The 21,334-nt window shown below is 40.1% G+C and overlaps 1 protein-coding gene and 1 long non-coding RNA gene across 2 annotated transcripts; both read right to left on the minus strand.

Moving 5' to 3' along the window:
* Positions 1-199: 199 nt before the first annotated feature.
* LOC128599202 (uncharacterized) lies at positions 200-2,985 on the minus strand. Its single transcript, XR_008384370.1, has 3 exons — positions 2,897-2,985; positions 2,689-2,782; positions 200-1,685 (listed from the first exon to the last, which is right to left on the minus strand). It is a non-coding gene; the product is annotated as an uncharacterized LOC128599202 (long non-coding RNA).
* A 6,016-nt stretch (positions 2,986-9,001) lies between these two features.
* Positions 9,002-21,334, minus strand: slc6a4b (solute carrier family 6 member 4b). Its single transcript, XM_053654269.1, has 13 exons — positions 20,944-21,334; positions 16,292-16,426; positions 15,715-15,934; positions 14,610-14,748; positions 14,394-14,528; positions 13,454-13,557; positions 12,976-13,103; positions 12,759-12,871; positions 12,550-12,681; positions 11,610-11,709; positions 11,189-11,289; positions 9,357-9,524; positions 9,002-9,206 (listed from the first exon to the last, which is right to left on the minus strand). Exons 1-13 carry the CDS (start codon positions 21,125-21,127, stop codon positions 9,126-9,128), a joined length of 1,740 nt encoding a protein of 579 aa, XP_053510244.1. The 5' UTR covers positions 21,128-21,334; the 3' UTR covers positions 9,002-9,125.

The following is a 21,334-nucleotide window of genomic DNA, read 5'->3' on the forward strand; positions in this document are numbered from 1 at the left end:
CAGACTGCAGGAAAAAGACTGATGCGGGTCTCTTTCGTGTGTAGGAGGCAGGGCTGCGAACAGAAACGCAGATTCGATTAGATCAGTTAGCCATCGTGGACCACGCATGTGCTGATTGGGAAATGTAAACGATGCTGTATGAGGGTGAGGTGGATGGCGTTGAGTCATAACCAGGGGAGGCTGGTGTACACGTGCAAGCATGGATAAGCCACGCCCATCTTTCAAAGTTTTAAAAAATCTTTGATTATTTGTTAAAGAAGCAAGACGTGAGGCTGGGGCTGATTTTTTTCCCGCACAGATTCATCAGCCTATCAATGATCATGCACCTGACACACCCCCTTTCAGGCTGATATTTTTCACACACGTCATCATTAGTCATTGAAAACGTTACAACTTTTCCGTTCCTCGTGTTCGGTATTCCGAAGAAACGCGGCATCAACCCAGTCCAACGCTGAAAAAGAAAACAAGCGTGTGATAGTTTCCCTTGCATCATTTTTACGATGAAACCTCGTGATCTAATTCATCGCTCGACACTGATGGTTTCATCGTCGGGTTATTGACCCACGGAAATATTATCCCGTCCCAATAACATGTAAACGTACAGTGGGCTGTAAATCTCCAGTTTTACAAGAGCTTTATTTCACAACTAAAAAATACTCACTCAAACATCTGATAATAAATACGTAAAATAACACTGAGGACCGAAATATAAAAGTGCAGGTGTAAATAATAACAATTCAACAGCAGTTCAAACAAACCGAAACAGACGCAGTCGCCATGGCGCTTCTCCGCCTTTCCCCTGATTCAAACGCAGGCTCGTGTTCAACTCCATATACACTAAACATCATAATGACATCAGGTTGAACGCAATGAGATTACCGCAGTCCATCTGTTATGCTATAACGTCAGACTTTCCCTGCGCTAACTCACCGTCTAAACTCTCATCGTGAGATTAGATTTTCATATCAGTATACCACTCTAACATTCTATCATGGCTTATATTACCACGAACCCCCGCATTAACGGCGCTGTACGTTTACCTGTCTATTTATCTATTCATAGTTACATTTAATGTTGTGGAATGCCTATATATCAATAAAACAATTTACATATATAGAAACAATGTACTAGACATACAAGCATGTAAATTATAAACCTGCACTAAAAGAGCTAATTTTTAGCTCTTGTGTGAAACAGTGAGAAGACTGAAGATTCTTCTTAGCTAACTAACACTACAAACATTTTGCGTTACGTCGGCTAGCTACATTTAACCACGGAAACAATTTCTGCTGAGTTATGAACAAAATGTTAAAGAAAATGTACATTTTTAAACATATTCCACATCTGGAGCAGGAAAAAGATGAATATAGTTCAGTCAGGTGCGTTAGAGCAGGGAAATGACTAAAACATAGAAATGATTCAAATCTGGATTCACGAGAGAATTCATAAATGGTTTCCCTGATTTAATTTCACCAAAAAAAGCGACGCACGGCCTCAAAGTCCTCATCATGCTGAATTACCCATGATTATAGTGTAAAGACATTTTCCCACAGAGTGGCTCCTGAATGAAACACTGAAGGCCAGCTGAAGTCGTCCATTGTTCCACCCGACGCTCCGCTCCTCACGTCCCAGGTCCTCTTCCTCCATCATCTGCTCACCAGCAGGGCTTTCATAACAAACTAAAACTTAACATAAACTTAACATTAACTTAAATTTCATCTTAAACAAAAAAAGAAGACCTTAACAGGAAATAAAACAAAGACAAACCAAATAGTGCAAAACTGAAATGGTGTAAAACACAGAAAGATTGATTTTATTAGTTTTTGTACTGTTCATATTAAAGATATCTGTTCATACACAGATAATTAATTCGACATCTGCTCAGCAGTGGATCTGAAAATCATTATGATGCTTACATTTTAATTAGAAATACTTCTGAGGGACGTTTGAGGCCCCAAATTATTATTAAAAAGAGAGTGGAGGGTGTATACTTCTGCACAACACTGTAACTATAATTACACACAAAGCGACGCCGTTCGCTGCGACTTCGTTTAAGAGGTGATTCCATGATTTTCGTAATGTCTACAACAACGTCTACATTTTGCCTTAAATCCGTCGACGAGTACACAAACACGTCCTTCGCTAGCATTTTTCTTCTTCTTCTTCTTCTCGTGATCTTCAGAAAACTGACGCAACTTCCTGTTGTGGAATATTCCACATATTTCTCCGGGGTGAACCTGTTCAGGGCTGAGTGACTGTCGTGGGCCGATAAAACGTACATCTTTCAGAACAGGTTGAAACGGATGACGCGTGAACACATCACTGCAACAATAATAAGATTTCTAGAAGTATTTTAATGATTTATATTTCAAGGTAAAGTGTCGTACACTTTTACAGTGAGCTGAGGGAGACAATTTTTTAAAAAGTGATTTTTCTAGTTATGTATTTGAAACATGCAAATAGATTGTTGTGAAGGACACTTTACCTGGGTTTAAAATGTACGTTGTTTTTTTGTTTTTTTTGTATCTTTACTTTAATACATATTTGTAAATCTGTGAGACTTAAACCGGACAGCAATCATGGACTCGCCCCTAAACTCCTGCGCATGCGCGTTTCAGCAGCGGCGCATCGCTGAGGAGATTATGGACGCTAATAGCAAATAATATAAAGATGTATATTATAAATTACCTCCTCAGTCACCGTGTTCTCAGCGGCTTGTACACACACACTGCCATGACCAGCACAGCTACCAGGAGAACCGACAGCACGCTAATGAGCAACACTGAGAGGGAAAACAGGAATAAACAACGCTGTCCACTGCCATAAATAACATCAATAATGTCTCTGCATTCAAAACATCTTCACATTTAATACATAAACTAACATTTATTCTTACCTAAATTTTGATTTTGGAGCACCGCATAGGGCCTTTCGTTTGCCATCGCTTCACCGACGAATATTAATATGAAGAAACCAAGCGAATAAACCCGGAGTCCCGGCATCATGGTGCTCCACGACAGGTTCCTCTGTACAGCTCGGTTCAAACACACACTACTGTACTAAACAGTATGGTAGAATAGTACACATCCAACGCTCGCGTGCTCCCTTCACATACAGTTTAGTACAGTAGTAGGCATTCTGGACGAATCCGAGCGGAGAAGCTTCCAGGTCCTAAACCCTGTTGTGTTTGTTTCGTTTTAGTCGTTTAGTTATGCAAAAAACAATAAAAGACGCCATATTGTTTTGAAAAGGTATGAGGTATTAATGCTAACTGGCTAGCTAACGACTGGGGCACAATTTCAGAGTCTGACACTCATCCAGGCCACTACATACACCCACAAATTTTATAATCACTGACAACCTCATTTTTTCTTTATTAAATTAAATGTATTTCACACAGTATTGCCATCTCATAAAAACATAAACAAGCAACCTAGAGGAAGTGACGCAGTCCTAATTTATATATCAGCGTATACGGGTCTGCCAAGCATTTAATAAACTCCAGAAGTGCGAAGCTGGCAGTAAATGTCTACTTTTCACACACAAATGTACATTAAATGCAGAAGAGAGGTACACATAAGACGCTTTTTGGCCGTTTTTCATGTACCGGTCACGTCTTTACCAGGTCTACTACTATGAACAGAACGGTCTCCAAATTGTTGGGAAAATGACAACTTTTTTAGCCTCACTGTAAATTTGTGAGCACAGAATCTAAATTTCTTTTAGTTAAAATTAAAGTGGCAATGTGCAAGACAAGACTAACCGATTCATGATTTATTATAGATTTATTATCGAATGCCGAATTCAGAAAAGATCACTTGAGTACATCGGACGTGCAATAATATGAAATAAATAAATAAATAAAAATACAGCAGGGTAGCGGCCCAAATCAGTCGTCAGGCCAGCAGGTATTCTCCCGGTGCTCCCGATGGCCAGTCCGGGCCTGGCTAACGGTATGAAGTAAATAACAAACATTGATAAAAATCTAGTTGCAGTTTCTTTTAAAATTGAGTAAAAATGTAATATAAAAATAATGTAAAATAAATAAATACATAAATGAACAAATCATGTTACTATACTAGTATCTCTCCCTCTCTCGCTATCTCGTAAATTGGACATTTGTTACCTCCTTCAGCTACTGAATGAAGAGGTCTGAGAAGGTTATGAAAGCTTTCACAGATAAGCTAAAATCAAGGCTATGAATGACTTGTGTAATTGTTTACGAGTTACATAACGGGTCTTCTGTCTGATCCATTATGTCATTAATCACAGTCATGGTGGATTAGATGATTCTGGCAGGGTATGAAAAAAGGGTGTATGAACTCTGAAGTTCAGTATTAACGACTCCTTCTAGTGATGTAACTGAATCCACTGCAGTCTTGAGGATAATGTATCTAAGAAGCTAAGCGTACTTTACATAGCTAACTTATTTCCGAATTAAGTACTTCTGTTATAGTTTGTCTGTGGGTATTTAAATCCAAAAGTCCAGTATCCATACACTTGGGAATTTTAGATGTCCTACCAGTAAGAATAATCACTCACACCAAGAATCTGTCACAACCAACGCAAAGACACAATTTTATTGATCAGTGTGTTTGGATGGAAACAAATAGGTTAAGCAAACAATATGGCAGATCAATCAAACAGTGCACTGAAATATCATGTTGATTCCCAGTGTCTCAGTTTACTCTTATAAACTATTGGGAATAAAGCTCTATTCAGACTGGATTGGTTTGACATGGGGAGGTGGGGTAATGTATTTATTACCAGAGTATCTACCATCTACATCCATCATGTCAAGTTTTTTTTTTTATTTTATAGAATGATTATGCACATGTCTGGAAAGATTATGTTGCATTTTCAAATGGCTTTCTAACAAATGGCCAGTATAAATAACCCTAGATAATATAAGTATAGCTCCGGTTTCCTCCCCTAGTCCAAAGACATGCATGGTAGGCTGATTGGCATGTCTAAAGTGTCCGTAGTGTATGAATGGGTGTGTGAGTGTGTATGTGATTGTGCCATGTGATGGATTGGCACCCTGTCCAGGGTGTACCCCGCCTTGTGCCCGATGCTCCCTGAGATAGGCTCCAGGTTCCCCCGTGACCCTGAAAAGGATAAGTGGTATAGAAGATGGGTGGATGGATAGATGAATGTACGTATATCCTGTCTGAATTGATATTCTTAATGATCCATTAGACTACTTATAGAAAACGCATGCTCTTTTCTATTATCTCCCATTGAACCCTATCCAAATCCAAGCAGAATTTAAAATACAGAACAATAATATATAAATGATGTTTAAAAGTTCATGTAAGAGAAGCAGTGTTTCCAGGTTGTTTTTGTTTCCTTCTACATTTCTGCATGAATATGACTGAAAACTTCATCGGATTTTCATACAAGTCCTAAAAGTAGACAAAGAGAACCCAATTAAACAAATACGATAAAAAATATTATATTTGGTCATTTACTTATTGAGGAAAATAAATCTAAATATAATATAAATATAAATAAATGTTGTGCACAAATATGTGAATAAATCTGATATTTTAATATTTGTGGGTCTGTGGATTTTTTTACAGTTAAAGTGGCCCCAGGCTACAGAAAGTTTGAGAGCGATCTACACCATATCTGCTTTTACACTTCACCCACCTATTCATTGTGCTCATTAATAGGAAGTGCATTGAGCTCTCCTACTCTTTTGTTTTCTCCCCGCTCTGAGACCCACCAACGCCACTGAGGCCTTTGATCCATTTGCAAAGTGCTTGAATGTGGAATTAGCATCTTCTCTTTCATATTCCCAGACCCTCATACCTCCGTTTCAGAGCTGCACTGTTTCGTTTTAGTGTGGTCTTTAATAAAACATCTCATTTAAACGCTCGCCCACAATGGCGTCCTCTGATCGTGCATGTGTTTCACAATGCAAATCAACGTGGTAATTAAAAACCGGCATAAACAGACCAGGCCTCCTTGGAAAACAGGAAAACAGGAGCTGCTCTCTTAGTTCCTCACATAACCTGTTACATAACAAAAAATACCACTTTCACAACACAATCATGTTATTGAAGATAGAATTCTTTTCATCGTAGACCTTTATTGTTACTTCAGACATTTACACGAGCAAGAGTCTCTGTCACAATTTACAATACCGTACACATGAACACGAAGAACGCGTTTCTCAACCCAATGTAACACTCACAGCAATCAGAAATCAAATCAAGTTTTTTTTCTGGAAATAAAAACAACAAAGAAATACACGTTGCAAAACTTGGCTATAGGATAAACACTGCATTCCATATTTTAACACGTCCTCGTCGACTTTGCAGTAATTTCCTGGGCTGAATCCTGACACCAGTTTGTCGGGTGAGCTTTTGGAGGATCACAGATCATGAAGCAGAATTTACACCCAAGGTATTTGTTGTGTCTGATCTTCAGAACAGGAACAAAACGACAGATGATGGCGTAACTACTTAATAGTAAGTGTAATATAAATAATATTAATATATAATATAATAATATGTAATATAAAATGTGTTCAGGTTTGGGTTGTATGAAGCTGACACCTCCATGTGTACATGACTTCCGATGGATCTGTACTTTCTCCATTGGAGTAGCCACCAATTCATTTATTGAGGCTACGACTTTCTCGAGATCTATTTTGTGGCTTAACTCATCGCATCTATTCTATTTAAAATGAGCGAAGCAATGAAGTCGATTACATTAAACCACTGTGGCCACGGGAACCTAAGTACTGAGATGACTGATAATAATACACTTCACTCCTGAAGTGATGCAAAATGACACACCAGAGTCACTGACATAGTGATATGTATATGCCATTAAGAGCTCAGTGTCTCTGCGTGAAATCGCCCTTTCGCCCTTTCCCGCCAAACTACTGCGTATTAAATATTAATTTCCCACAACGTAATAAATTCATGAGATACTTCATTTGTGGCCTCGGAATGTTATCTTGATATTATAGCTATACTGTACAGTATATCAATGTATAGCCAGTCTCCAGGCTCGCTGAGACCCTGAGTTGGATACGTGGCACAGAAAACAGATGGATGGAGTCATGACATGCTAATGTGACAAATCTAACTGATCTCCTTGAATGGTTCCCAGATGATGTTTGCCGTCCGACGTTTCTTTAGTTCTTACCTGCAACTAGTTTGCAAGAATGGAAGAAAAAATTCCTCTTATCCTGCCATATATGACCTCTCAATAAATGTGTATAGAGACATTATGAAGAAACATAAAGCTTGGAAGGAAGCGGTTGTTGGTGTCTGGGTGAGTGTGCGTAGCTACAGTTAGCTTGCTTTGCTGGACAGACCACACCCACAAGCAACAACAGTGGCAGTTGGTACACGCCCACAAGCTACTAAGGTGACACGAGTGGCTTGTTGCTCGCCAGCATGAACGTAGGAGAGATTAAGAGGTTCAGGATGAATGTGAGTGCTGATGGGAAGTCAACGAGTCCGTGTTAAAACCATCATCGTAATGCAGAGAAATCATATGGATTTGAAACAGTCTTCATCAACAGTCTTTTTTCATTTTTTTTATTATTATTTTTGAGTTTCCCCGGAGGCACACGACCGATACGATATGATACAGAGTTTTGACGTTGAATAGCGATACAGATGTTCAGGCAGCGTTAAGGCAGCACACACCAGGAACTCTCCACGATGCACATCTGGAAAAAAATTTCTCTTCTCACCGTGAGGTAAACATTATATCATTTGCATGAAACGGTTTTGCCATTTGTGATGTCACTTCCTAGCTCGATAATGGAAAAAAAATGACTAAATATTGAACAAAGAATACAAAACATCAACCAGCAATCCATAACGAACCGGCGCAGATTTCTTATGGATCGTATTTCACACGTTTATTTATTTATTTATTTACTTTCGCGTTCTGCATTTTTAAAATATTGCACCGATTTTAGTCGCGAGCTGATTTGGCTTCTTAAATTATAAAGCTGAAGGAGCAATAAGTAGCATTTTTTTTTTTCATTTTGTTTCATTTCACGTTAAAATAAACAGCATTAGCGAGTGTCGACTGTCACTCTGATAAGCGTTCAGTCTAAAAAGTGTGTTTTTTTTCTGGCTGTAATGAGAAATGGAAGAGAAATTCTTCTGTGACTAATAAAACTGAAACTAAAATACAAATACTTATGCTATAGCAGCTATAAACAGTCGTTCCCTCACCAGCCTCTATTTATATTTTATTTTGAAATTAATACGACAAGAAAAAAAAAACATAGCTTGGTACATACATCCTGTTTCCAAGAAACCGGCATGCGTAAACTCCCCTGTCCTGAAGATGTCGCTAAACGTAAGGTTACAGCTCTGACACTGGAGACTCCTTCCATGAATGTTAAGTAAACATCTCCTTACAGAAAACTTCACCACATCAATAATTGCACACTTTGTATTTTTATTTTGTTAAATAATACGTTTTTTTAAAATCTGTTTATTAGATCAGTCTTAGCTTATATGACGAGTCCGCCATACTGTTACTATAGAAACTATGACGATAGAAAATGAATCACCACCTCCTTCTGACCAATCAGAAACCAGAATTCAAAAAGGGCTGCGGTATAAACGCCGATATTCGACCCAGACTATGTTTTAAGCATCAGTGCGCAGCTGTCATCTAGGAAACCTTTAAATTTGGACAGATTTGAAAGTAGCATTATCCTTTATCTTTTTTTTTTTCTCGAAGAAGCCAATCTGAAAATTTAGTTCACTGCCTTTCTATTTATAAAAATACATAATATATTCTGATAATTACACACCCTGATGAGTTCGGCAGTTGATATCGTCACGTGTCTAACCGTAATTAAGAAATCTGATGTATAGTGGTGTAATTTATAACATAATCCAGAGCGGGGGAAAATAATCCTAACAGAATTTGAATGTTGTGTCTGAATCTGAGCAGCATGGGAAGTATTGCACCTGGAAAGTGGACCAAAAGATGCTACTTATTGCTTCTTTAATCGTGTATGTGTGTGTGAGAGTGTGTATTTGTGTGTGTGTGTGTGTGTGTGTGTGTGTGTGTTTGTCCCAGTGTGTGTGTGTGTTCGGACTCTGTTTGGTTTCCGGTGTGTGTTTCGGGCCGTTTTAAGGTACCGGAGTCAAACCCAGCGTGTCTGCGTGGATGTCAGGCAGTGTTCGTTCAGGCCGCAGGCAAACAGCCAGACGCTGAAAACAGAAACAACAACGTGAGAGGAAGAGGTAAGAGGTCACTGTGCTGAAATGAATCAATCACAAAATAGTGGATCAGAACGAGCTGTGATTGAATCAACAGTGTCTGACCAATCAGAAACCAGGACACAGCAACACAGTCCTCACCTGTTTGAGCGAGCCGGGCGTCCACACCAGCTTATACACCATGTAGACGGGGATCCAGACGAAGGATGAGAATCCGATGATATAACCCACAGTGATGCTCCAGTCAGGAAACGTGTAATCGAACATCACCAGTGGGGCCGGATTCAGCAGAGCGCTGATGATGATGTACTGAACAAGAAAACACACTCAGTAGGTTAAAACAAATGATGTTAATCCACGCTGACACAAATCCGTTTTTTGGGGGGTTTTTTTGGTAAATATTACATTTCCGTTACAAATGGAAGCCTGACATTGTATCCTGTCTGCTTTCGCTCAATAAGAACACTTTTCCTGCTTTTTTATGAGCCATGAACGCTAGAATCTTGTTGAGAAATGATAACGTTTTTTTTTCAAGTACTAATGAAATAAGAGCTACACTACACTGAAAAAGACACTGGCGTGAGACTGGTAACAATTTCCACACATAAAGTCTTCAATTTAACTATGCATACAGTATTTTAAGTACAGTTTGCATGGCACCAAGGATTATTCTCTTTTATTTATTTATTTATTTTAAATGTAATAAAATAAGGAAATTGAACAGTTCAACTGTTTTCTTTTCCTATAAGTAAATTTAATTTAAACACAAAGAGCACGCAGCAAGAAAACTTTACCGTAACGCTTGATCTTTGAAAACGTTTCACAAAACAATAGCCTTAAACAAAACAAGAAATATTGAAAACAACCCATCCGTAACGCTCAAAAATCCGTTAAATCCGTCTAAAGTTCTTCAAATGAATATGCAAATCAAGTTCAGAAGCCACGCCTTCAATTTAAGTATTCAATCGGTTCATGTAAATGTTACTTCATCAATTCAATTGAACACAACAAAGTGAGTAAAATATACAGTTTGTGAGCAGAGTTTTGAGTCGAAATTCTGAATCTGAAGAACCGAATTTGTACGAGAAAAAAAAATGTAATTTGAACGTACACTAACGTTATTCTAAGATAGAATTTGAACCTTTGCCCACAAATTCATGTTATTAGTACAATTTCAGTTCGATGTCATTCAAAGCTACAAAAAAAACCTTCAAAATTTCACTTTTGTACATTTGTAAATTCAGATTGTAGTGGCAGATTTCTCATTCGATCCAAATATCTGTGTCTGTGTGCACTGAATCAGGGTCTCTTGTAAGTTTTTAGGTCATAATCTAGACCTAAAAGTCAATCCATCCTTCCATCCATCTTTGTATGCATAGGCCTTAATTAATTATTTAATAGCAATTGTTCCTCAAATAATGAAATAAGTCCCATCTATTTTGTCTGAGGAAATGAAAATTGCATTCCAAAACAACACGTCTGCAGTGTTGAATCGAAACGTTTCTAAGCAGAAAACGGCACTTTTTCGGCGTGTGACAACAGTGACAAATGTGCGACGCTTCAAATAATCTCTGAGCACCTGAGGCAGAGACGGAGATGGTCGTTTGTCACTCTCGGGGACAAATAAAAAAGGAGAATGTGCAGGGGGGTGAATGTCAGCTCTGGCATGAGTGATCGCGTTAGCGGGGTGAATGGGATTGACATTTGGGATGCAGAAGTTTCGAAAGTGAGGCGGCGGTCAAAAACGGGATTAAAGTGTCTTTAAGGGCCGGAGGGAAGGAAACTACTTCTACGTTTCTAAATGAGAAAATAATAAGCCGGGAAACGCTTGACCTTCTGTAGCTGTTAGACTCGCTACTGTCTCATTATTTACTTTAAAGGCGTCAGGAAAGTACCATCAACACCACGGTGATGGATTTCTACATGACATACCGTGATAGAAAAGATAAATAATTAAAAAAATGTTTATTCACCGCTAGAAAAGTGGGGCTGATGGCCACCCAACAAAACCTCCAGAAGAATCCGGGCGTGTATCCCAGCATGGCTTTGACGTCGTTGCTGAATCTGTTGATGCCTGAGAGGAAACCAGAAAGATTGAGCTCATTAAGTGTTTTTTAAAGAGTCGTTTTTACAGGTTCTGGGTGATGATAAAGATATTAAAACCAAACTCTGATCCTGAACTTTGCATAATCTATTACTAGCATTGTCATACAATGATGTATAATGAGATAATATGCAGTAATTATATAATACAGTTATATATCATTAACATTATACAGTAGATAACAATATTACAAAAATATTAATATTGGAAGACACAATATGTTGCTGAAAAATGGTTAACCCATGGTGGCTTTTCATCCGTGCTGAACTCACAGCGAGATGTTTTCTTACCATAAAACCAGGAGACTGCGGTGGCTTCCAAAAACACGATAGCTATTATGGAGGATCCGACTCCAAACTCTTCAAGTAGTTTTACTACGTACGCACCACCCTGTAACCAAAAAGAAACCAAACAAATGCAAGTTGGAAATCACTGCGAGTGGACTTTTTTTTTTTCATTTATTCATGGACGTTCAGTTCACATTATGAAGCTCCTCAGATGTGTGGAGAAACTTCAAGATGGTAAAAGCAGACCATTCATCTTGACTAGACATTTTAAAACTGTCCAGGATTGACCTGAATAAAGGAAATGCCCTCAGGTTCAGTCACTTTGGCAGCAGTGTAGCGTCTGCGCTTGTGAGCGGATGGTTATGAAGTTAAAGCACCACCCATAATACTCCACTGTTCACATCTGTACATTTACCAAATATATAAATGGAATGAATAAGCCAAGAAACTCCATTGCATGCCATTATAATTCAACATGTTTGCTGCATCACATTATTCTGAACTGCAAAATGAATCAGTCGATTCAGAGTCAAATCACTTTCTCACTTGAGTTTACTTCCAGCATGTGAGTCGATTCAGAGTCGAATGACTTTCTCACTAGAGTTCACTTCTTGCAGGTGAGTCGATTCAGAGTCGAATGACTTTCTCACTAGAGTTCACTTCCTGCAGGTGAGTCGAATCAGAGTCAAATCACTTTCTCACAAGAGTTGAGAATTGATGGCACCCCAAAAGACCAAGAGAATACCAGAATCCACTAAAACATGGTGAAGTGCACTCACACGGATTACCAACGCAGCATGTAGTCGGTTATTTGGTTTGTTTAATTATGTGCAGTGTAAAACTAAACCCAAACAAAGAGCAAACTAACCAAAAGTATCAACTTAACTCTGGTTTGGACTCGACAAATGGACTATGCAGGGTGAAAGCGCCGTTAGGAACTTACTTTAGTAAGCGTGCTCAGAGAGCCCAAAAAGCACACTGTCACCAGGCCCAGCACGAACACCTCTCTCCTGTGGGACAGAAAGTCTGGGTACTCATCCATGACAGCAGTGATGATGGCTTCCAGACCTCCAAACTGGACACACACACAGTTTACATATACAAATACTGTACAGCAATATTAAAAATATATGTGTGTGTATGTAAACACACCGTGCTGTCCAATCCCAGTGTGATCATCATCGCAAAGAAGATGATGGCGAAAAACGTGGAGCCCATCATATTGGCAATGGCTTCTGGGTAAGTGATGAACAGAAGACTCGGGCCTATAATGGGTCAAAAAAATAGTTCCTTAAAAACTGACCAAAATCAGCAACTTTAAGAGACTTTGTCCTTATAATGCCTGACTGATTATTATATGTCTTCTTACCCTTGTTTCTGGCTACATCTTCCACGTTAACGTGTCTCTGCTCGGCCATGTAGCCCAGAACGGTAAAAATCACAAAACCAGACATGAAGCTGGTCAGGCAGTTCACCACACTCGTCACAATGGCGTCTCTGCCGAAAGAGAGAAGGAAAGAGACGGAAGACAATGTAGAGCATTCACACAGTATGGATGCAGTCGCGTCCCTACACCAAGTAATGGAGGCTGATGTAGTGTGATTTAGGATGAGACTATAGGGAGGGGGTTGATAATTTGATAATTTGTTCAAGAATCCTCCTCCTCCCTCCTCCTCCTCCCTCCTCCTCCTCGTTCATACACCATTTGAAGCCAGACCCAATAAACCCACACACCCACACACACATACACACACACACACACACACACACACACACACACACACACACACAAATGTTTCCGATTTGCAAACAGAAGCCAGGAGAAAGAGTGAGGAAGTACTTCAGACCTGTAGCAGTTGTTGTCGAACGGGTTGTAGCTGGACAGAGCAAGCAGAACGCCAAACCCTGGGCCGAGGGAGAAGAAGATCTGGGCTGCTGCGTCCACCCAAACCTGTAGCACAAAAATAATTGGGCTAAAACTCTCAGTATCTACACACCTGAGTGTTATCATTGGGAAATATCGTTGTTTCTTTGGTTTTCTGAATTCTAACTTTTGAGCTGTTCGTAGTTACATAATGATGTTGTGGAGCAGCATTCTGCAAACCCTGTAGCCACTTCTCGTAGGATTACGAGTAAAGCATGTGGTGGAGGTTGTGGTTGTGGTAGAGGTCTTAAAACCACAACAACAATGGTGTTGGAGTTATACACATATACACATATACATGAACGCATTAGGAAATCTCCTGCTGTGGTGGGAAACAACCATATGTACTAAATCAGATCTACAAAGAGAATATAATTAATCAGAATTCAGGAATGATTCATTTGTACAATAGCTTTTCTACCCATTAGAGTCACTATGAATAGCAAGTAGTGCCTTACGGTTTCGTGAACGCTCTGTCCATTACCGCCTTATAGACAGCTTAAGTAAGGAATAAAACACTCTGTGTTGTGCTGTTATTGGAAAATAATCAAAAATGATGAAGCGAGAGTGCACCAGAGCCTTTCATAAAGGAAAAACAAATGTGAACCAATTACGCATCTGATTAGCGGTGCGCTTTCTTCACCTCATCTGCATTTCCCCCAGCAGAAAATAAACCGCAGTCTTTCCAAACCCCAGAGTGTGATATTATCTGTAAATTCATCAAATAAACACGTCACGTGAACTGAATACAGTGGGGAAGGTTTATAGTGTTCCTAATGCGTCATGGTTTTTAAATTCAACTGATTTTGTGGTGTTGTTCTCACTGGCCAATGTGTGTATGTGTGTGAGAGAGAGAGACTCACAGTTGTATCCTTAAGTTTTTCCCATTTGGGCTTCAGGTAGAAGACGACGCCCCTCCAGGCTCCAGGTAACGTTGCGCCTCGAACTAACAAAATCAACAACACTAAATAGGGAAGAGTGGCTGTGACCCAAACCACCTGAGAGAGAGAGAGAATTTTTTTGTGTCACAGTGATGGTGTAGTTATAATTTAAAACACTTTTACAGTACGTGTGTGTACCTTGCCCGAACTTTTGACTCCTTTCCACAGGCTGAAGTAGACAATGGTGAAGATGAGGAACAGGCAGAGCATCAGCTGCCAGCGGATCACACCCACGTTCTCCAAACCGTCCGACTCGTGCAGCTCCAACACGTTCCTCCTGCTCCAACATGAAACGGCGCTCAGTCCCAAAATCTACACCAGTGGCCGCCAACCCTGTTCTTGGAGATCTACCTTCCCAAAGACTTCAGCTACAACCATAATCGTGCCAACCTGGTCATCTAATCATTGTCTTGATCAACTAAAACAGGTGTGTTAGATGTTGGTTGGAGATGAAAACTGCAGGAAGGTAGATCTCAAGGAAGAGGGTTGGTGAGCACCGCTCTACACCTTCATTCACTCCTCCATTATACCGCTCTGTTTACAGATGCTATAATGTAATTGAGAATTGGACCTGACTTGTTTCATGGATGCTTCACAACACCAAATGTAACTATAAACGGATAAAAATGATGGCATGACATTTCTATCACTGCTTGACACAGTGTCTTTTATTCCCTTCTTAATGCAGTTTTCATCTAGCAAAAATAAACGCGTCTCTTCTACAGGTAGCTAAGAATATTCATCTATCCGTACAGTACTATACATTTCTTTATTCATTCTGCATTAGGAATGATGATTACTCCTCTACTGTGTCGCAGAGAGTCTGAAGCCTATCCCAGGGAACTCGGGGCACAAGACGGGGGACACCCTGGACGGCATGCCAACCCATCGCAGGGCACAATCACACACATTCACACACTATGGACAATTTGGAAATTCCAATCAGCCTACAGCGCATGTCTTTGGACAGGGGGAGGAAACCAGAGTACCCAGTGGAAACCGAGGCACTGGGAGAACATGCAAGCTCCATGCACGTTGGGCAGAGGCGGATATGAATCCCCATCCCTGGAGGTGCGAGGCAAACATACTAACCACTAAGCCACCCTGCCCCATGTTCAACATTTTCATGTAAGGATTGTTCGCTGATTTATGGTGTAAAGTTGTGGGAGAGTTTACAATAAAAAAGTGCCTTCACCTCCTCTCTTGCGTATCTTCTCATTCTTTGCCACTTACATGCACTTACGTGTAAAACTCCTCGGCAGGTGAGCGTGAGTAGTTAGTCCACGTCACATTGTCCTTGCCAAAGTAGTTGGTGCAGTTTTCCGTGTTCCATGCATTATCGCAGTTCGTCCACGGCAGAGTGCTGCTGAATGATGAGTAGAAGTAGAACAATGCCCACGCAATGATGGTGTTGTAGTAGAACGAGACGTATAACGCTATGATGCAGATGGCGAAACCGATGCCTGAGAAAACCAAAGGAAAGGACTTTGTCTGCCAAACGGACTATAGCTGGACTGAGTGTATTTGCTCATCTCAGTGATAATATTACTTTTTTTATACTGTTCACTGATAAAACAATATATCATGATATGAAACTCTTAAAGAGTTATAATCTTAACATAGTTATATATTAGTATCCTGGTAGAGCATGTTGCTTGGAATTTGCTGGAAGATGTAAAATAATGTAAGCAAATATAATATGATTCCCAATATTGTTAGTCCAGTTATCATATTGTCATTTTATCCTAATCTTCCCCCTCTACCGATCACTATACTCATCATGTTTTGACCTTTTGGCCTTTTTTTAACGTTTTTATTACCTTTGAAAATTGGGCAAATGTGTTTCCATATGGAGATGGCGCCTGTGCGGTGGAACTGACCCAGAGCCAGCTCCATGTAGAAGAGTGGTACACCGCCAAATATAGCCATGAGGGTGTAGGGGATGAGGAAAGCTCCTAAAAGAAGACAAAAGAGAATTACTGTCAGGAATTACTCGATATCAGGTGGACTATTCCCAAACCACACATTATTACTACTGTACATGGTGTGCTTTTATGTGCAAAACCACACTGGACTTATGATACAGTGTGTTATTTTTATTGTGATCTATGGGCAATTTGGAAATTGAGGTAATAGAGAGGGGATTCTTGTTCAAGCACTTGCTCAAGCACTTAAGATTTCCTTATTCAGATTAGCCTTCCATATTATTAACAGGGTCTTGGGTGTCAAGGAGGCCTTAAGAAGCTTCGTGTGATCATGAGCACACTCATGCAGTAAGCCAGCATCACGCTGATCTGGGACTGATCTGCACCCCTTGTCACTCTTCCAATGTACCCTTCAACTATCTGGTAGAACTGCTGCCATATTCAATCCAGGGCAATGAATTCATCTTGGTAATGATGGACACAGTAGGGTTGTGCCATCTCAATGGCCAAGTCCACAAGTCCTGCATGGGTTTCTTTCCTTTTCAAGCTGTTCTGGCTGAAGGTCCAGAGAGTTACTATATGGTGAATAAATGGTTTTAAATCTGCAGAAATCCCTCATTTGCATAGTAATTTAACATGCAACAGCAGAGAAAAGACAAGTCTCACAGTGGAGGAGTACATGCAGGAGATTCCTAGTGCAAGCTGTAATGGTCAAGTTTAAACACTATCGAGTTTACTCCATCAATCTGCCAAAGCATTGGTTTGAGCCAATATGCCAATAGACATACACCAGTAGTCCTACCAAATTCCCAAGTCCTGCTGACATGCAATTGAGGAGGAAGTAGGGGAAATGGTCAAACAACCAAACAAACTGATGAGGTTTTGCAACAACTTCTGGAGGCACTTCAGAAGTGGCAGATTTGGACAAGAGTAAACAAAAGACAAGCAATTTTGTGGCAGGCTAATGTTATAGTTTATATAAGGCTAATATTACTGTTCAAGATGGTAGCGCAGTCACACGCAGCAACCAGCACGAGGCAGATTGAGGAGGGGCATCAGAGAAGCTAAGTGCTGGTACAAGCAGTGCATATAAGTTACTTCAACAGTAACAACTCCCGGTGTATGTGGAAGGGAATAAAGACAATTACCGGTATAAGGACAGCTATCCGGTTTTAAGTTACGATGAAAGCCCATTCCCAGACACACTCAACCAGATTTTGGCCCGCTTCGACTGCCAAAATAGTGAGAACATCCTTCTGTACATCCAGAGATGGTACCACTCATAAAGTTACATCAACACCAGGTCAAAACCACCCTGCACGCAGTTGACACTCGTAAAGCGGCTGGACCAGATGGGTGTCAATGGACGGGTGCTGAGGGCCTAGCAGTGGTATTCACTGACATTTTTAACCTCTCACTAGAGCAAGCTGTGGTTCCCACCTGTCTTAAGTCAGCCATAATTTTCCCAATTCCCAAGAAAACAGCAGTGAACAGTCGGAATGATTATCATCCAGCTGCCCTAACCCCCATCATTATGAAATGTTTGAGAGGCTGATTCTCACTCATATTAAGGCTGTCATCCCTGCTGATCTGGACCAACATCAGTTTGCATATTGAAGCAATAGATCAACAGCTCTTCACACAGCCCCCTCACACATCTGGATCAGTCAAACACATATGTGAGGATGTTGTTTGTTGATTTTAGTTCAGCCTTTAATACCATGATTCCTCACAAACTTGTCCAAAATTTGATGCACCTGTTCTTGGACAGTTCACTGAGCTTATGGACACTGGACTTCTTAAGTAACAGACTCCAAACTGTCAGGATGGGAGGCTACACTTCGTCATCTTTGATCCTGAATACGGGAGCACTATAGGGGTGTGTCCTCGGCCCTCTCCTTTACACACTCTTCACATATAACTGCTCTCCCATTCACCCCTCCAACACCATCATTAAATTTGCAGACGACACTACCATAGTAGGACTGATAACGCATAGAGGAGGTTCAACATCTGGTGGAGTAGTGTACTTATAATAATCTGGACCTTAACATCACAAAAACTAAAGAGATGATAGACTTTAGAAGATCCAGATGCACTGAGCATCTTGCTCTCAGTCTATTAGGAGAGGAGGTAGAAAGAGTGGAGAGTTTCAAGTTCCTGGGAATTTTACATCTCCTCAGACCTTACACGGTCAGTTAACATCTTTGACCAGGTGAAGAGGGCCCAGGAAAGACTCTACTTCCTTATGAAGTTAAAGCAGTCCCACCTTCCACAACAGATGCTGATTAGTTTCTACCGTGCCACCATTGAGAACCTATTGACCTGCTGTTGTACTGTGTGGTTTGGCAGCTGCACTGCAGAAAACTGGAGAGATCTACAACATGTGGTGAAAGCAGCACAGCGAGTAATTGGGACCCCACTCGTATCCCTGACAGACATATACACTGTCCGACTTAAAAAGAAAGCCAGTTATATTATAAAAGACCCAACTCACCCTGGGCATTGCCTGTTCTCTCCTCTCCCCTCTCGGAGAAGATATCGGCCAATTAAAACCAGCACAAAGAACATCTTTTATCCTAGAGCTGTAAACTATATCACCCCCCCCCCCCCCCCCGCCTTGCTCACCCCCATGATTGAAAGAGACTGATAGCTGCTGAAAAAGAAACCGTCCTACATGCACTAGTCACTTGTCTATTTATTATTTTAGTAGTAGTTTTCTTTTTTCTTTTTAGTATATAATTGTTAATTTAATGGACATTGTTTGAGGAGCTGCTTAACTAATATTCATTGTTTTTTGACAATGCCAATAAAGATCAATCAATCAATCAATGTTTCCACCATACTCTAGATCTGAGAATGCAAGTTACTTGCCCCAAGACATCCTTACAATGCATACAGTGGCAATCTATCGTTTAACTCATGCATCTATTTAAGGTGACTGACAATTGAGGCAGGATCCAATGAGCAGAGATTAAGGGGGAGTTACAGCAGCAACTTGGCAATGCTGGGATTTTAACTTATGGCACTCCAATCAGTGACCCAATGCCTTAAACACTTTGCTATCACATATTATTCTGGAGTTTTACCAGTGCTATTTTCCAGCCTATCTGGATGACACTAATGTCTACTTGACAGGGTGTCCCAAATCTCTGGTCCACTTCTGGAAGGTATTTCAGGGGCTGGACTGTACCTGGAACATCAAATCTGTCACCCAAAATTAAAGTAGATGTTGGCAGAAGTTGCCACTAGGGCTGACTACATGTTACCTGAGGAAGGCCCTAACATAGGGCCAGTGCTTCATCTGGTCCTAATTTGAGCATTCATTCTATTTTGATGCTTAGATGGAAATCAGTGGTCTTGTCACCGGAGATTGGCGATTAGGAGCTTCCCATAGTATCTATTAGTTAAAATTCTCTCCCATAGGACACATGGGTCATTATTGCTGTCTCTGTTTGAGGACTATCATGACATCAAACAAACGAGATGTCTTCTGCCTAATGTCCTCTCTCTCTCTCTCTTTCTCTCTCTCTCATCACAGAGTGGAACTCAACACCCAGCACCAGTAAACCAAGATAAAAAAAATTATATAGATCTGAATGTGTAAATCAGAACTGTGTAATCCATTCATGGCTTCTTATGTATTAATTTTTTCCTCCCCAAATGTGTATGGTTGTTGAATAAAAGGAAGAGGGTTGACGAACACTTGCATATTTCCAAATAATTTACTTTAAAAAAAACAAAAAACAAAAAAAAACAAGCAAAAATGAGTCTCTCAGATATTGTTTATCTGATTTTCATTGTTGTTGTTTTTCACACTACTACAATTAACTACAATATAATGAAACCAATCAAATCCAAATGAGGAAAAATATTGGACTTTACTTGTCATACCTGTGTAGAGATTTCTTTATCATTTTTCTTTACGTTAACATTATGGATTGAAGAGGTTCACCTTCACCTTCCATGAGCGTGTACTTCATTCAAAGACCATGTTGAGGAGATTCATAAGAAACTTCCTACCATGTTTCATAGTGTAACTTATCATTCATTAACAAAAATTTTAATTCAATTCAATTTATCATATTTTTTTGAAGAATCGTTGTTAAGAATAATGTGAGTGATAAATTATAAAACAAATTCAGATCCAGACAGTTTTTTCCCCCTGTTGTGTTTTTCCACCCAAACCATCTGCGTTCAGCACCATGGACAGAGACAGCGCTTCTCTGTTCATCTGTTGCGTAAAATATTACCGGTTATATTAACACAAACCGAATCCTGCTCATAATGTTAATCATCTGATTCAGAATTAATAGGCGAATCATATTTATAGTAAAAATATTGATACTTTTACTTACTTATATATCTATATATAGTAATAATAGTTTTGTTCTGATTCATTAGGCATGCACACATTTTTATCGAATACATGACTCATTTTCTATCCTGTCCTTTTGATTAAAATCAGTAGACAAATTTAAATAATCCGCACTGTTCAGTGTGATTATAAAAATGCTACAATGCAAAAACAAAAAAAAGTTCTTTACCTCCGCCGTTTTGGTAGCAGATGTAAGGAAACCGCCAGACGTTCCCCAGATCCACAGCAAAGCCGATCACCGACAGCAAGAAGTCCATTTTTTTGCCCCACTTGTCGCGCGACTCTGTCTGCAGGATCACCGGAACCGGAACCGGACCGGTGTTCGCGCTCACCGACAACTCGTGATGGTGCATGTCGCTGTGGGGAAGAAAAGAAAAGAAAAGAAAAAGCTCCGAGAATCTCCGTGGGTCAAAGGAAAGTTGCTCAGAGGTGACAACAGGTGAGGTTCAGGTGCAGCGCGCGCGGAGAGGAACAGGCATGCTGCGAGTTGGAGCGCGCGAGGTAAAAAGACCCGTGTAGAGTGAAGCGCAAAACGCACACACACCCCCCCTTCTCTCTCT

Source organism: Ictalurus furcatus, chromosome 22, assembly GCF_023375685.1.
Source record: "Ictalurus furcatus strain D&B chromosome 22, Billie_1.0, whole genome shotgun sequence".
Lineage (NCBI taxonomy): Eukaryota > Metazoa > Chordata > Actinopteri > Siluriformes > Ictaluridae > Ictalurus > Ictalurus furcatus.

Excerpts from the sequence above, each read along its gene's own strand:
- slc6a4b (XM_053654269.1), bottom strand. The coding sequence starts at position 21,127 with ATGCACCATCACGAGTTGTCGGTGAGCGCGAACACCGGTCCGGTTCCG. Across the intron at positions 13,104-13,453 it reads TTCGACAACAACTGCTACAG|AGACGCCATTGTGACGAGTG; the intron begins GTCTGAAGTACT and ends CTCTTTCGGCAG. Across the intron at positions 11,710-12,549 it reads CTCTGAGCACGCTTACTAAA|GGTGGTGCGTACGTAGTAAA; the intron begins GTAAGTTCCTAA and ends TTTTGGTTACAG.